Here is a 17045-nt window from a genome sequence, read left to right on the forward strand (position 1 = left end):
CTGCCGTGAAAGCAACAAATATGCATATTTGTTACACTGCTTTATCCTCAAATGAACCCCTTCACAAAGTATGACTGGAAATGGAAGTTGTAAAATTTGGAACCACCCAGCAAAACCCTTCACGGTAAATATTTGTCTCTTAAAAGTCGCACAAACATTTTGACAGCGGAAGTTCAGATGAGGTCTTGCATGATGTCAGCTCAGTGAGCAACGGAACCACTGCACCATAGAACAGGAAGTGTTAGGGAAGTATCAAGCAGAGTAAGGTAAGGAAGATCGCCAGATGTATGGATTGATGGATCGCAAGTAGAGGTGGTGTGGTGGTAGAGTTAATTTACGGAAAGTAACTTACGATTGCAGCTGATGAGCAGCAAGTTGCTGAGACACAGCACAGAAGACAGGAAGACCCTGAGGCCAATGTCCATGGCGCCCTCGGACCCCTGCCAGCGGCCGTGATTGCCCGGCGTGGACGCCCTCCTCCGATTGGCCAACCTGAAAGAGGAGGAGGAGTAAAAGAAAAACATCAGACACCAGCTTGTCGTCACGGTGACGAGAGGAAACAATAGAGAACATCTCTCTAATCCTCTTCACAACGCACCACTTGACCCTCTATTCGCACCCCAGGGAGCAGGGATGTCCACATTTTTTTCTACTTTAGACCACATACAGAAAAATGGACGGATGAGCAGGGTTCACTTTAACTCGTGTTAATGAAACATCCAGAATCCATTTTCCAATCCAGGAATGGACCATTTAAGCAAAGCAGAAAGCCACAATTTTTTGTCAGTTCTACCAGCAGGCTACAAAGAACTGCAGACTTCCTAACTACGCATAGATATAGGACAAAAATGTCATTTTAAATAAATACAAAACATGTCCATACTTTTTTTTTTTTTAATGGAATCAATGCACATCAGAGTATCTTCATATATGTTGTACACTAATATATCGATTAAAAAACCCACTCTTCCAATGCCAAGGGCACTCACACATAAAAATAACGATTCAAACATAGCACAAAACTGCTGAATAGCAAATCAAAATTAAGCGCAAGAACTCATTTTGTTCATTTTCCCCCCTTACATAATTAACTTTTTCCAAATGCTTCTGCAGCTAACTCATTGACATGCATGGAGCTCCTCACATAGATGGTCTGTGCAGAGCCTCAGGTTTCAGGTCATTTTGAAATTCTTTTTTTTAACTAGCGTGTGTGTGTTTAAGGAGTGTGTCATCGGTCGATACGTCATCATTTTTTAACCTGTATGTGTCTTCGTGTCTGTTTCCTTGTAGACATGTGGCGGGAGGGGTTTATCTTAATTCATGTAAAAACACTTTGAATTGCATCTTATCCTGGGCGGGGGCCTGAATTGATTGCCAGCCAATCATACGGAACATATACACAAACATTCACACTTATGGACAATGTAATCTTCCATTATCTTCTTGGAATCTGGGAAGAAGACACCGGGGGGAGCACAGTGAGAACATGCAAACTCCATACAGTCAGGCTGAAGCAGAAATTAAACTGATCTTTAGAACAGTGAAGCAAATGTGCTCAACCACTATCACCATGCTGTTGAAGACAGAAACATGGTAGAAGCAATTCAATATGCCACAGGACATTTAACATATCTAAGTATTAGCATGATCTTGACATTTATTTTGTATATCAAGGCATCACAGTACTTCTTTGACACCAATCTCTATTTAGACGAGGGCATCTTGTGTCATGTCTGGGTGTTTCAGAAAGAGAAAAAGAATAGTTAACCCCAAATATGCGGTAGGATAGTGTGCAAAAATATAAATCTGGCGGGACTTTGGAGATCTACGTCATGGAGTGTCAGTTCAGTGTGCATCCTCTCTCTTCATATCACTTTCTTGTCACACCACTCTGCCTCCTCTTAGGTTCACTCTAGCCTGACATCCTTCGCCGGTCCTGGCTGGAGCAGTCAAAAAAAAGGTTGCGTAATTACGAGCATTCCTCCATATTTTTTCAAGCACACCCCTTCCTACATCTCCTCCTCCTCCTCCTCCTCCTCTTTCCAAGGGTAATGCAGGCCAAGCTTTGATCCCGGGGTTCCTCCTCGGTTACCAGGGCTTGAGCCCCACAATGGCCGCCCAGCTGTGATATTGATGCCTGTGCTTCAGCGGAAGAGCCAAGCCAAGGGGGCAAATTAAAAAGATGAGGAGCGTGGGGGTTAGGGTCCTACAGGCGAGATGGGTGCGGAAGATAAACTAAGGAAATGTATTTGGCAAAACGTAATCTGTTCAATATTAATAGTGAAAGTAATTACTGTAGTTGGCTACACTCAAACACACATTTTCACACATCCATTCATTCACACGCGCGCACACACACACACACACACACACACAACACACACACACACACACACACACACACTCCAGGAAAAACAGGTGTAAAAGTGCTTAAAGAAACAATAGCGCTAAAGGCGACAGAGTTTGGATTTCAGCCTGCTACTGTATAATCTGGCGTCAAGTATACTTTGTGGCGTCTCAAATCAAACCCCCATCGCCACACCACATGCTGTGACAGGCGCCCGGGCTTGCTGGATTCATGATCTTAATTACAATAATAAGACACGAAGGCCTATAATGCGACCGGTAACACTTTGCATCTAAACCGGGAAAGACCACAGTAAGGGCTGCTCCGTTTTTAAATCAGGACCACTGAGAATTCTTGCAAAAGTTCACATTAATTTAAGATATTTTTTCCCCCAAAATGGTGACATAAGACATACAATGAGAAATGTTTATGAAATGAAAAAAATGATGAACTTCAATATTGCTAAATACTTGATTTGAAATTATTGTATACAAAACAGTGGTACCTCTACTTTCTAAATTAATTAATTCCAGAAGTCGTTTCGTAAAGTGAATTTTCCGTAAGGAGGAGGCAAATGTTTGACAGCTGAGAGAAAATATATGTACAAATGGACGCACGCACACAATTTAATTCCACACAATTTTTTTGGTAAATTTGCAAAAATACTTTTCCTATGTGTGCTAGCATGATCCGGTGACAGTCGAGTATCCAAGGGAAACGAAAACCATCTTGTGTAAAGAGTGACGTCTCTCCTCGCCAATGGGATGCCAGAAAGATGTTACAGGAATAGCCGATAAGAGAGCAGCTCTATCGCGCCACACGAACTAATATACAGGATGGTTAAATTTGGTGGAATATTGGGGCTGCATATCCAGCACCTATTTTTGCCTTTCGTATCCTGAATTTTCCTTTCTAACTAGAAACAATATTTTTCTGAGGATGCATTTCGTAACCTGAATTTTTTAGTAGAGGTACCACTGTAGAATAAAAAAAATAGCGAAATGAAGAATTTCATATAGACACTTAATGGTGTTAAAATAGAGACCAGTATACGTAATTTTGCAACCCTAACCTAACTCTAACCCTTTTTGATACTGCATCCACAACTGACCAGCTCCATGTCAATTGGAAAAAAAAAACCCTTAACAAATGTGGCTCAAGAGCACAAAAGTTTACACCACCTCTGCTTTATACGACAACCGCCTCCTGTCAGTTCCTGCAAGGACTATGGCGACCGGTCGCTCTTGTGTAAACACACACACAGCTGCCTATCAGGCCTATCCATCTGGCACAGCGAGGAAACATACGAGGGCATCCATCTTTCCGCTTATCTGTTTGACTTTCCTTGACATCCGCCACCATGAAGACACACACCCCTAGGATATCTAGTGTCACCCCCAAAATCCCATTAGCGAGGATCCGACTGATGCTGGCGGCAAAAATGCCAAGGGTGACACAACCTTTCCCGTCAAGACTAGCTGTAAGAAATTGTTGTGTTTTAGCTGCAACAGTTGTTAAGTCTTATTTACTTTCTACCCACTGTCGGAAATACAAATGGACCCCGTCATTATTTTAAAGTACAATACTCGTCTTACTGCAATAACAGTTCGTGAAGAAGCTTATGCTAACACAACCCAAGACGTGCTCGGACTGATGAAGCATCACTATGGCAACAAAAATCACATTTATAACTAGCCAACTAGTCATAACATAATGCTCCAGGCACTGCAAAAACCTCTATGCTAAGAGCAAACGTATACATAAATCAGAACAGTAACTTTAATGCCAATACGACTGCTGACGGATAAAAAGCAGTTGATTTGGAGTCATAAAGCAATACAAGACAGTTCTTCTTTTTACAAGCTGATATATAAACTACATGAACAATTGTAAGCCACAAGCATCGTTAACAGCAGCACTAGCATTAACAAAACCCTCGGCTAACGGTTCCTGTCTGGTCAATAAACATCAAGGAACAAAATGCAGGTGATTCAGAGTCAACCAAAGCCACACATCTTTAAACTAATGTACAATCCATTACCCAATGTCAAATGTATTGCCAGGGCCGCTTTCACAACCGACACATACCATACCGCACACAATCCAAATGCGTAAATATAAACAAGAAGTAATGCTAAGTATCATGAGGATCAATGCTAACACTAAAACGACATCGCCACAATAGCAAAATTCAAAAGGTATTATAATTTTTCTGTTACACATACACAGAGATTTACTGAAATAAACGTGTTAAGTGTCAGGAAGCTCTTCTTGGAAATTTTTTATTTTATTTTTTTAAAGGAAGGAGAGGTGATGGAGAGGTTTAAGAAATGCTTGATTGGCACCTGGCTTAACCTGTCCAGGCAAAAAAAAAAAAAAAAAAAAAGATTTTTTTCCTCAACAAACATACTAAATCTTAACATATTTCTTTAATGCCGCCATTCAGCCTTCTTGTAAGAGATGTGCACTGTTTTTGTGCTCTCTGCTACTGAACTCCAACACAGGGTGAGCACCATCCATACCACAGCCCCTGGAGTTAAGGTCCTGACACCGGAGAAAATAACCACGCTGACAGGTTGCCCTCGGGGAAAGCAGAGGAGTGGGGGGTGGTGGGTTCAAGTGTGCGGGGGCTGGGATGAGGAGGGTGGGGGTGTTAGAGCACCTGCAGGAACTCCTTAAAGCCTCATCAGCCCCCATGTGGGCCCAGCCCATATCCTTGTCTCATTGAGTAAACAGGGACAATAAAAAGCGATGTGGTGGAGCATCAAAGAGCCGCGGGGCAGAGGCAGAACAGGTCACAACTGGCGCTCTTGACTCAGCTTCACAAGACTGCACAGCCGAGTGGAAGGCAACGACAAACAATGTGGGCCAATGGGAATGAGATCAAATCTTCTCAATGCACTCATACTGACCCAGAAATCGAATCCATACGTTTGCATGACACAATTTGGCAATGAGGGAGAGGACCATTTAAAGGGGATGAGTTTAAGGTCGCTCCTAGTGTGACGGTCCACTAAGATGACCTGCGAGCAGAAGCCGACCCGCGTGCTATACCCCAAACCTGCCCGCACTCGCCCCTCGGTTCTACGACGGGAGCCTGCATTCCTCAACTCAACAAAGAGGCAAAGCCAGCGGGAAGGACAGACGCAATGATTGGAGATAAACGCAAAAACAAGAAGACGGGAAACTGGAGAAGGAGATGAGGGTACAAAGAGGTGAAAAGTTGCCAAGCCCCCACCCCGACGCTTCAGCACCACCCTTTTGAGCTGCCTTTCAGACTGCGATACCGCCAGCATTGCCATCCACTTGTGTCAATACATTGACTGTTGATTCAGACCCAACTGCAGTGGTACCTAGACTTACAAATTGTATTCATTTGATGAACAAGCTTTTTAACTCAATTTACATCTATACAAAATCAGTTCTTCCATTTGAAGTTAAATAAAGTGCCATTAATCTGTTCTAGCACCCCAAAACACCACTATTTGTATGAGTATTGTCAATGTACCGCCACTGTACTTCAAAGAATTGTCTCCTTGCGGTAAAGAATAAGGGGGTCCATTATTGGTCAGAATGGCTGCGTCGAGGCAGCCTGGGGCAATGAAGGAACCTAATGAGTGGAAGGAAGCACCAGGCGAACACCATGTGCTTCATCAACTTAAAGAAAGAGGCGTGATTTGGAATCAACGTAGAGAATTAGCTGCAGTAGAAGAGGAGACCACTCTGCAAGAGGGGAAAGTCATTAAACAAGTGGAGGGTGCAAGCTAAAGGAAGACAAAGCGTTGACAGTTGAGACAGGGCAGGGGTGATGGAGAGGCCAAGCGGGTCTCAGAACCCTAAGACACCGCGGCCGTGACGGCATTGCTGCGAAGCAGGATCAGGAATGAAAGCCAGAGGCCTGCGGGATCAGACAGTCACATCTCACAAAGCCCTGTTTACCAAGGACACACAGTCCCCCCTTCCTTCACCTCCTATCCCCACACTCAGACCCTCCCCAAAAGTGCCACGGCCGAGACTCGGGAGACAACACTAATTCCACCCTGAGGCTTTTTGGCCGAGAGAGCAGAGAAGCAAAGGAAGGGGAGGAGGCCTGTGGGACCGAGTCTGAATGGTACAGTATGTAAGGCTGCTCTTAATTGGATATTGTTCAGCAACGTCTTGTTTCCCCTGGGAATCTGTACGGATGGGGGGGGGGGGGGGAACATGGTCTGGTGGGAGATACGCTCATTTCCCAAGGTCCGCCGTGAGGCGGATTAGCCAACAGTGACGAAACTCAATAAGGGCCTCGTACACGGGAAACGGATCCCAGGGTACAGCCGTCATACAAGGCCACCTCCGGACCTTTTGCAAAGTAAGTAACAACCCGGTCCCTTTGTGGGAGCGCTCAGGGTCCTTCCAGCTGAATTCACAGGCCTTTCAGACTACAGCGGGACGCCTGCTCCGACCAAAAGGTAATTCTGATGGAAAGGAGGAACGCCCGAGGGGGCCTTCTTGCCCACGGGGAGTCTTATAATACCCTCGACATGTGCCAAGAGTCTGATTCCCTACGCCAGGTGAGACATTCCTCCAGATCAGCCTTGACTCCAGAGATGAGGGAGAAAAAGCGTTGATGCAAGGGGAGGATCAAGTTAGCCAGAAGTTCCTCCATCACCAGTGGGAGCCGGGATCTGTTGCGCGGGGCATGCGATGATCTGATCCAGCTGCCATCCACCCGACACCACTCACCCCCACCTTCCTCCCGACGCTCCTGGATTCCATCAGTGCACGTCTCCGTGGAAACAAGCAGGAGACAACAGTCTCTGGTCAGCCTCCTCCTGATAGATCCATGGCCAATGCTCAAAGAGTCTAAAGACAACTTTTTTTTTTTAAAAAGAAAATAGAAAGAAAACAGACATAGGGAGAAGCTTGTGATAAATGGGCCTGTGTAGCAGATTCATGGTGCTCACATTGCGGCAGTAGGGGGAGGGCGAGGATTTACAAGATGGAGAACCTGGTCTGCAAATGCTCCAGTTGACCAACCAGAACAAAGAGGTTAAATATAATTATTCTTCCTCACCGACACACAAATCTCTTGCAAAAACTCAAACAAACAAGCGCCCAAAGATAAATATGCATTCCCAAACAGGGTGTGCAAACGTATCATATAGTTTGTCTCAATGTTTACCCTCACTCCTTTTGCTTGTCGCGCGCCAGTCGAGAAATCACAAAACAAACCGGCTGGTGTCAATAAACAGATGCATCAGTGGCGTCTCGGCTTCCTGGCGCAAGCTCAGAACGTCTAAAAACTCGACACGTTTCAGTCGTGGCCAAGAAAAACAAGACTTCACGACAACACATGAAACATAATAATAGGGAATGCATGGTTTTGTCAAGCACGTGCCATCTTTTGTAGGGTGCTACTGTCGGAACCCAAGAGTAAGCCAATATCATGCTAAATCCGTGCCACACAAAAACAGGCTTCTGTAGAAATCAGAACAGGAACAAATGGGAAAAGACCAATGTTGGGATAAAACAATTTCCATTTCCAATTTACATTACAGATAAACTGCGATCAAATATTACAGAAAATATTACTGTTTCACACTAACATTACTGCCAGATTTAGCACCTCAGTGCAAGGCATGACGGAGAGACAGGGTGTGGAAATGTAGAAGAATACAAAGAAGGCATCAGAGGAATGTACTTCTGCTCCCACCTTTTGCATTCTGGTAAAAAACTAAAAATAAAATAACAGATGTGCGTTGCGGGCTTCTGTACATATTGTAGCATAAAGCGAAGTTGCGATGAAACGATTTAACAATAAACCGCGATTAAATATCAGGGACTGTATTATCGTTTGAAATCTGAATCATTATTACCATATTAGTGTCTTAAGTAGTTGTGTTTTAGCATCTTCTGTTTGCTGTGTGTTGCTAGTACAAAAAAAAAAGATGAAACGATGAAGACGAATACAAAGCAGTAATGGAAGAAGAAGATGGCAATTTAGCAACAAAGAACAACATCAACGTTTATGTTACATTCCTGCAAAACATGGTGGGAGGCAGCCTAGGCTAAATTTTTATTCACTGCAATAATGAAATTAAATCTTCACACCGTTTCAAACTTGGGCGCAGGATCATTTTGATGGATTCCGCAAAAGTACAGTAACAACACTGCAGTTAGTGATATTAGTAAAATGTGAACGGAGTGGGGTTCCACCAGGCTAGAAGCTTTTGTGCAAAGCTACATTTGAAATTCCAGAAATTTCAGTAGCTTAATAGAACGAAAGCATGGGTTCGTGTAGCTTGTACCATCTTTTGTAAGTTGCTTTTGTATTTTTCAGGTAAGTGACAACGGCCCTTTTTTCGATTAGGCCTACTACTGCTGATGGGGACTGCAGTTTCCCCCAAAGCCCAGCAGGCTACAAATTCAGGACTGTCGCCGACACAAAAAGTCGCTTCAGCCGGTGGACGCTCGTTTTGGCCTCAGAATAGCCCTGCTGATCCCTGCCAAAACCAAAATCAGATGGCACTCGTTGGCTTTCGAAACATTTGAAATAGAAAATTGCGGTCTCTCGAAAAGACACTGGCGAGCTCACTTAGGGCCCGCTGCCGGGGGTTATTTAGTCGGGTCACTTTCGGGAATCTTTGAATATGGCAAGATGCTAAGGATGCAGAGGAATTCAATCCCACACCAGACACAATAAACCCCAACCATACCCGATAATGACAAGGTCTTTTTGTTTTGCATCAAAGTCTGCTGTTTCACTCCCCCGGTCTGGTCCATGTGGCGTTCTGCAACATGTTCGACGCACATTCGGCGTATTGCAGCTCGCCAAAAGGCGCTCCCTCAGATGGTTCCAAGTGCATAATAAAGTATATTTATAGTCACTTCAAATAGCGTGGCTTAAGGAGGCGGCTTCACGCAGCTCAGACTAGTTTGTAGCCGGTTTAAGAAGACCCAGTTTGACGTGGATTTTCATGATCAGTTCTCGAGTTGTGTGTTTGTGGTTTGCATCCCCTTATCGTGCTCCACGTATATTTAGCCCAAGTCTGTATTTTCATTACACCAACAAGCAAAACCTCAGAGAAGCAGCAGCCCTCTGAGCCGGGCTCACGTCCAGCCGGTACCGCCTCACCCTCCCTGCCTTCTAGCGGCTGTTGCGGAACATCTGTTCCTGCTGCTTGAAGAAAAAAAGCTGCTTGTTTGCCTTTGCAATTGTACGGGCCCATGTTTCTTCTTTTATTTCTTGAAAGCTGTTACAGTAATCCTGGAATTGGACTTGGAATTGATGTCCATCTAAAAATGTCTTCAATTGTCGATATTAATGGTTTAAACCATAAATATACAACAAACTATGATCTCAAAACACTTAAAAAAAACATCTTACAGGATACCCTTAAAAATGAATGGTTTACAGATGGTTAGATTTTGGGAAAAAAAAAATTGCATCATAACCGCTCATGTACTGTAAATGGGAATGCAGAAAACACTCTCCCTAACTTCCAGCACATCAAACTCCTCCCCAACTTGTGATGTTTGTCCCGCAGTCGCAGTCACGTCACATACACAACATACTCCCTTGTCACCAAATACAGGACTGCACTTCTTTTACATTTAGCCAGGGCGGCATCTTGTGTCATTTTAGGGGATTTCCAAAACAGCACAAAACTCACGTTTAGCAGCGAATAATGAATGATAGGCTTCCACAGAAGAAAAACAAAATGCGAAAAGGCTTCCATGGGGTCAAAGTGGACATTGGAGGAGCATGTGCGACGTGCCTTTCATAGCACGGAATCGCATAGAATTGTAGCACATCACGTAGCGTAGCATAGGCAATTGAGACTTTTTTTGTGCCTCCTCACAATTTCTTGGCAATCAATGAACCTAACTTTAGGGACTATTTTTTCCTCATTTTTCACGAGGTGCGACTTCGTAAATTTCAGTAGTCATGTGGCCGATTTCCTGTGTAATTTCAGCCATGGGACACTTAAAAATACCATTCATCCACTTTCTTTGCCGCCTATCCTCAGGAGGGTCGTGGGGAGTGCTGGAGCCTATCCCAGCTGTCAACGGGCAACCCTGAACTGGCTGCCAGCCAATCGCGGGGCACATCGAGACAAACAGTCGCACTCACAGTGTCAAATTAATGTTGCATGTTTTTGGGATGTGGGAAGAGCAGAAAACCCACACAGGCACGGGGTGAACTTGCAAACTCCACACAGGCGGGGCTGGGATTGAACCCAGGTCCAGAACTGTGAGGCCAATGCTTTAACAGCTGATCCACCGTGCCCCCTACTTAAAACTTATTTTCTTATGCTAAACATGTGCACAAAATTAACATTAATGGATGAAACTTGTGTCAAGCACTCATTTCATCGAACTTTCCAAGACAAACTAAATGTTCAAAAACAACATCTATGTTCTGGAATTTTGTAAAAATGTCTTTAAATGTATTGATCTTATGAATGTAGGTCCTCACTAGTTGACCATCATGTGTACTCCATTTTGGAAAATCGCTTCTCGTGCCCTTGCAAGCTGCTGGGTGTTCTCAATCAGCACCCTGACACTTCTTGATCATGAGGGCTTTTTTTGACACACCATCTACTACCCCAACCCCCAGCTTCCATCCAGTGGGGGTCCAGGACTTGATGAACAGAGGGCTGCCAGTGTTCAACAGAGGAGTTAAGGAGGTCAAAAAACAGGGAAGTTGAATTTGCATCATTCTGCTGTTCAGGAATCGGGAGGCGATTTGGAGAGAGAGAGACAGACATTCCTAATGTCAAAATATTGTGACATTGATGGAAAAAAATCCGAGATTTATCTCCGTTTTTAGGGCTCTTGGGACATCTCTGAGGTAGGGGTCAACGTAGTGACAGAATGTAGTGCGAGGTAAAATAAACAAGTGAGCTACGCTTTACAAACTGAGGTTCACTCTAGAGAGAGGCGAATTTTTTAATGTAGAAAATACAATTCGACAACATTCGATTTTTTTCCCCCCCTGCAAAACACACTGTTACTAAAACCATTTGAAGTAAACACACACATACGCACCCATCCCACATTTCTGTGCTCTTTCTGGAATACCATCTTAGTGGAGGAGTAGCAAGTCTTAGCCACCAAATGATAGTTATCTGGCTTGACAGCGAACAGGAGCGTGATGGAAGATTTCAGCAGAAGTCTGATAGGTAGACAAGCCTCCATATAAGGATCACAGCAGTATTATCCTTTCAACATGGCATTTTCATACAATAACTGAAAACCTACTAGCAATTGGTTTTAAAGAGGCACTAAACTAAGTGTAGGATATAATGAAGACAAAGCATTTAAATAGCAACACGATATATACAGTGTACAGTGGAACCTCGGAGTTCGAACATACTTCGTTCTTGTGAAGTATTCAAAGTCCAATTTGTTCGACCTCTGAGAAAAAAAAAAATAAATTGGCAGCGGAAATAGTGTAAATGAGTTTAATCTGTTCTCAACCTCCGAATAGTAAATTCCCATTTATGTAAAAACATGTGCACGCTGTATTTTAACAATACAAAACGCACAAACTTAAAGCAACTTAAATGTTTATCATTTACCTTTTTGGTCGTGGTGTGATAGTATCAGAGGGACTCGAGAGGGAAGACGGAAGTGTTACACCGAAGTCACCCTCCATGATTTGATTGGGCAATCCTCCAGTGGCTTCTCCATTTCTTTTATTATCTATGGCCTTTGCTTTGTAATGCTAGTCACTTCTTGGGCAACACTAGCTACCATTTTTTACATTTTTATCCTTTAGGATAGCTAAAATAGTCAACTTAGCCATATGATAATTGTTAGCAAGAGCTGTAAAAAACATATACCCCATTTTCATCTCAATCCTTAAATCCACTGTGGTTCACACAACTTTCATTTTTCCTTTGCTGCTAGCAGCACTGCTGTCTTTCTTGGTAAAGAAAATACAGTGGGGGGAAATTGTGAGACGCACTCACGAATGTGCATCTATGACTGTCTGCTTGACACAAAGAAGGCAGTGGCTTGTCTCGGGACTGCCCGTTGCGAATTCGGCATTGCTCGGAAACGTGTTAAACATGGGTTCAGCTTTGCTCGGTTGTTCTGACACCAAGAATTGGGTCAAACACGAGGTGTTTTTTTTTTTTTTTACACTGATTTTTTTGGTCGAAGTGCAATTCGTACAACCCCCCGAGTAATTCGAACACTGAGGTTCCACTGTAAATGAAAATATGTTTATTTTTTTGGAGAGACATTTACCTGAAAGGACTTGCCTGTCTCGACCTGTGTCGTGAGGGCCAAGACTTGAGACTTGCAAAAGTTATGACTTGGTCCCACCTCTGGTTAGCATGATTAATATGTAATTAGCTAATGACACAATTATTTGACTATTGACTAGATTGGCAATTAAGCTGGTTGATAGCATACCAAGCTAGCATGATTAAAAGGTGCCATTCAACAATCTGAAGATTTACAGATCAAATTCCAATGAATTTGGGAAGTTGTATTAAACAATACAATGATTAGCAAATCATGTTCAACCCATATTTAATTGAATACACACAAAAAAAAAAAAATCAAGATATTTATTGTTCAAACTGATATAAACTATATGGATGCAACACAGTCCAAAAAAAGCTGGGACAGGTATCAAAAAAGACTGAGAAAGTTGAGGAATGCTCATCAAGCACGTTTGGAATATCCCACAGGTGAACAGAGTAACTGGGAACAGGTGGGTGCCATGATTGGGTATAAAAGGCGCTTTCCTGAATCATTTGCGAGCAAAGGTGAGGCGAGGTTCACCTCTTTGTGAACACGTGTGTGAGAAAATAGTCAAACAGTTTAAGGGCAATATTTCTCAACATAGAATTGCGAGGAATTTAGGGATTTCAACACCTACGGTTGATAATATCCTCAAAAGGTTCGGAGAAATCAATGCATGTAAGTGGGAAGGCCAAACTGGATTTGTAAAGTTAAGCAAATTAAACAAATCGAAACTCTTAAAAAAGATCTTTTAAATTACCGAACATGGGGGCTAACACTACATCGTGCCGGTGCTTGACCCCATCGCAACGTGAACCTGCCGGCTAGATTTTAAAGTTCTTGTACGGTTCTAATAGCGCACGTGTGCCTGTGTGAACTCGGTACCATTACATGCTCCAATTCAAAATTGCCCACTTAACATAGCTCTGCCACGGCAACATGTGTTTGTCATTAGCGGGCAAGCTAATAGTCAAAAAGTGGATGTGCGCGGCCTTAATGGCATCGTTGTGCTTTGTTCCCGACCCGTCCGATAAGACTCGGGCCCACTAATGACTTCTTAATGTCCCTGTGAAATAGCAGAAGAAAAAAAAAAAAAAAAAAAAAAAAAACAGGATTCTGGTGGGCCCGCTAACACTGATACGACAATTTGAACGTAAAACCAAAATATTTACGTTTGGATAAAATGAATTTAAAAAAAAAAGAAAAAGCTGAATCTTGAAAGTTTATATGTAGAGTCCCAAATTATGGTGTACGTCTTGCAGGGTGAATTAAATAGTAGTCCAATATCTTTTTGTGTTATTTAAAAGGGGGTGGGTAGCTAAAAAAGTTCAGTAGTCAAGACTAAGGAGACCCACGCACATTTATGGATATGCGTGTGTGTATGCATACGCGTCTTTGTGGTGCGCATAACTAAAAGTGCAATGCCCATGTGGTAAAAGAACACTTTTACTTTCTTTTTCAAGTGGGTGGCCAACTGTATTTGGATTTTTAACAGCGTGCATGACGTGAAAAGTTTGTGGAAGGCTGAGCGACAGTGCAGTGAGCTATTTGGTGATAAATATACCTGCGATACATCTATCGCAAGGATTCCCGGACTGTGATGTGCGCACCCCTCGGAGTGCATATGGCATTTTTTGTTTAAGTGGCAGATTTCCACGACTTAAACATGATGCCAACTCTGTTGGGATGATGAAGGGGGTATATAATTTAAAGATTATTGGGAAAGGCACATAGTGCCTGGTGATGCCTATCGGTTTATTGGCCTTTGAGGGTAATGCAGGATAAATGGAATGTGCCAACTTGACAATAAAGACACTAAGGGGACATTTATGCAGAAACAGGTTATATGGGGAAAATATTAAAGCCTTTATTGGCTATTAGCTTTGAACTGTATTCCTTAGTTTTGCTTCAGGTGGAGGAGAGGGGGCGCACCAATTCTGTTGGGATATTGAAGGATGTCATGGCTGAAAAAGTTTGTAAAAAAAGGCTGATCTACCGGATACAGTATCTATTTATTTCACAGGCTCTTGCAAGGATTTCCAAACTGTGGTGCACCAACAATGAAGAGATTAAAGCGTGAATTTGTGCAAAAACAGCTGTTACAACATTACACTGGGGAAAACTGAAAGAAAATGTCATAATGAGGATTTCCACACGACAAAAGAGCAGCTCGCCGATATCAGCGATCCCTGAAAGGATTTGAAAAGCATCGGAAGTGTCTGCTTGTTGCCCATTGACACCACAAAGCAGCGGCCAGTGTTTGAACTCGGAGGCGTTTTTTATGCGCGGGCGGCCATGTGTGTCGCACTGACTCGCCGCTCCCATTGGACCCTTTGTTCCCCATTACTTGTTTGGAGTGTCCACTTTGCTGACAAAAAAAAAAAAAAAAGTGGACAAGCATTTATTACTTATCACGATAAATCAAATGAGAACTATAAGAATAATTATGTGAATGTGATACATTAATCAGCAACAAAAAACAAAAATGGGACTAAATGACTCAGGGCACAGGAGTCAAACACAAGTCCAGTATTACACTTGGATTAAGAGAACAAAATCAGAATCCAATATGAATATTAAATGATAAGGATTGTCTACCCATTCATTTGCATGGTTTCAGTCATAGTTTGCATTATAGCCGAGATGTTAAACAGTAAATTCTTTGTACCTGTGCAAATTAGTTCTTAAACTACAGAAAAATTGGTCTTGAGACGCAGAATCATGCCAAACACTCAACTGAAAACACTCAAAGTTCTCTGAGCTGAGAGAAACTCAACATGTTTCTTCAGCAAGTTTAATGTGGCGGAAATATGGCTCCCCTAAGTGAGTCTTGAGTTTTCTTTTGGTACAAAGTTATGATTCACGCTCGGTGTTTGGCTTTTTTTTATTTTTTATTAATGTTGTTGACACCAGCATGCCAACTGAGGTCATAACGGCCATTTTTATATATGTTCTTTGCAGGAGAAATACTTTCTTCTGAATGTCAAGTCACCTGGAGGTGTCTTGCAAAGTACTCGTGTAATAATGGGGTGTCAATGAAAGCAGCAAAAACTTTTTTATTTCTGTGTATGCTTATTTTATCATGAAATGTACAAATGAACAACACTGTTGTATTTTTTTTAATCACTGTAATGGTAAAACTGGATTAAAACAGATTTTATTGCAGTTCTAATTCAATTTAATCCATATTTTTAATGTTGTACTTTCATGATTCTTTTAACTCCAGATGTCCTCACCTACCCTTCTTGACATAGGACATTTAAATAGTGGGAGAAAAAGAACACACAAACAATCGAAGTTTCTGAAGGTAGTTTTAAAATCCGGCCATACATCATTGTAACCCTCCGGAGCATAGTCACGGTGCTTGGTCCGAACTCTCATCGTCCCCGGCGACTTAAGAGACCACTTCTCCGCTAACTCAGCACTACTTCCCCCAACGTTGCCCACGCTTCGCTGAACCTTCCCCGGTCACCACAAACATTCTCCGGCCAGTCACTCAGCAACGATTCCACCCAAAGTCTCTAAACGCTCCCCGGCTCTCGGTTGAACCTTCATCGACCACTTAGCTAGTTTCCGCACGGCCGGTCTCGGTTTAGCAAACATTCTCCGGTCACTCAGCAAGCTTTTCCTCGATTTCCCCCTTCCCATTCCTCTTCCCCCGAGTCTCATTCCCGAACTCCCCCGCCAGCCACTCGGGCACCCGTGGGGACGACCACCAGCGGCTCCCTCGCTGATGTCCTTACCTCTGTTCCAGGAGCGCTGCTTGCCGTGGGCCGGATCAGCAGACAAACGCATTCTCCCGGTAGAAAATCCGCGCGGGGCCCTCCATTCCACGCGGACGACACGGAGAGCAACGCGCCGGGGAACGTGGAGCCTCTCAGCCCCGCGGAAGAGAGTCGCAGGCTCTGGGACCAAAGTGCAACAAATTGAGAAAGCGGAAACAAAACAAAAACGGAACCGAGCTGGTGGTTACCGGGAGAGCACTTTCCACAGGTGTGGACGTTATTCCACGTTTTGTATATATTGAAAAAAATAAATGAAAAAAAAAATCCACTTTGATTGCAACCGAGCTTTATTGGTTATCAGGAGCCGCTCTGCGGAGGTGCTCTCCGGGGCTACACTCGCACCTCTGGAGCCAGCGTTGAGTTGCTCCGCGAAACACTGCAGCGGCGGCCAGCCTGGAATGTCCCAACCCCACTTTCACGCTTGAGGAGGGAGGGAGGGAGGGCCGGAGAGAGGAGGGGGGAATCCGAGGAGACAGCACGTAGGAGGAGGGGGTTTGTCCCCCGCATGGATTGTGTGCATTGGCACATTTAACAATGTAACCTGCAGCACAAAAACATACAAAGCTGCTCGTTTTAATTTATTCCTTAAGACTTTTTTTGTTCAGTGGATCGACCCTAAACATATATGCCATACATTTGAGCAAAAACTGACATTAAACCGTTTAATTTTT

General features: G+C 43.3%; 1 protein-coding gene across 3 annotated transcripts in view; it reads right to left on the reverse strand.

Annotated features, from left to right (window-relative positions):
* Positions 1-16815, reverse strand: part of cdon (cell adhesion associated, oncogene regulated) — a 39883-nt gene extending 23068 nt beyond the window's left edge. Inside the window, exons 1-3 of one of the 3 annotated variants that reach the window (XM_061827946.1) lie at positions 16717-16815; positions 16333-16494; positions 353-492 (exon numbers count right to left, since the gene is read on the reverse strand). In XM_061827946.1, the coding sequence (XP_061683930.1) occupies positions 353-425 (73 nt within the window). In that variant the 5' untranslated portion in view covers positions 426-492; positions 16333-16494; positions 16717-16815. Of the gene's footprint in view, positions 1-352; positions 493-16332 lie in introns of all 3 variants that reach the window. The other 2 variants (XM_061827945.1, XM_061827947.1) reach the window with 2 other exon arrangements.
* Between the last annotated feature and the right edge of the window lie 230 nt (positions 16816-17045).

This window comes from Syngnathoides biaculeatus, chromosome 8 (assembly GCF_019802595.1).
Source record: "Syngnathoides biaculeatus isolate LvHL_M chromosome 8, ASM1980259v1, whole genome shotgun sequence".
Taxonomy (NCBI): Eukaryota; Metazoa; Chordata; class Actinopteri; order Syngnathiformes; family Syngnathidae; genus Syngnathoides; species Syngnathoides biaculeatus.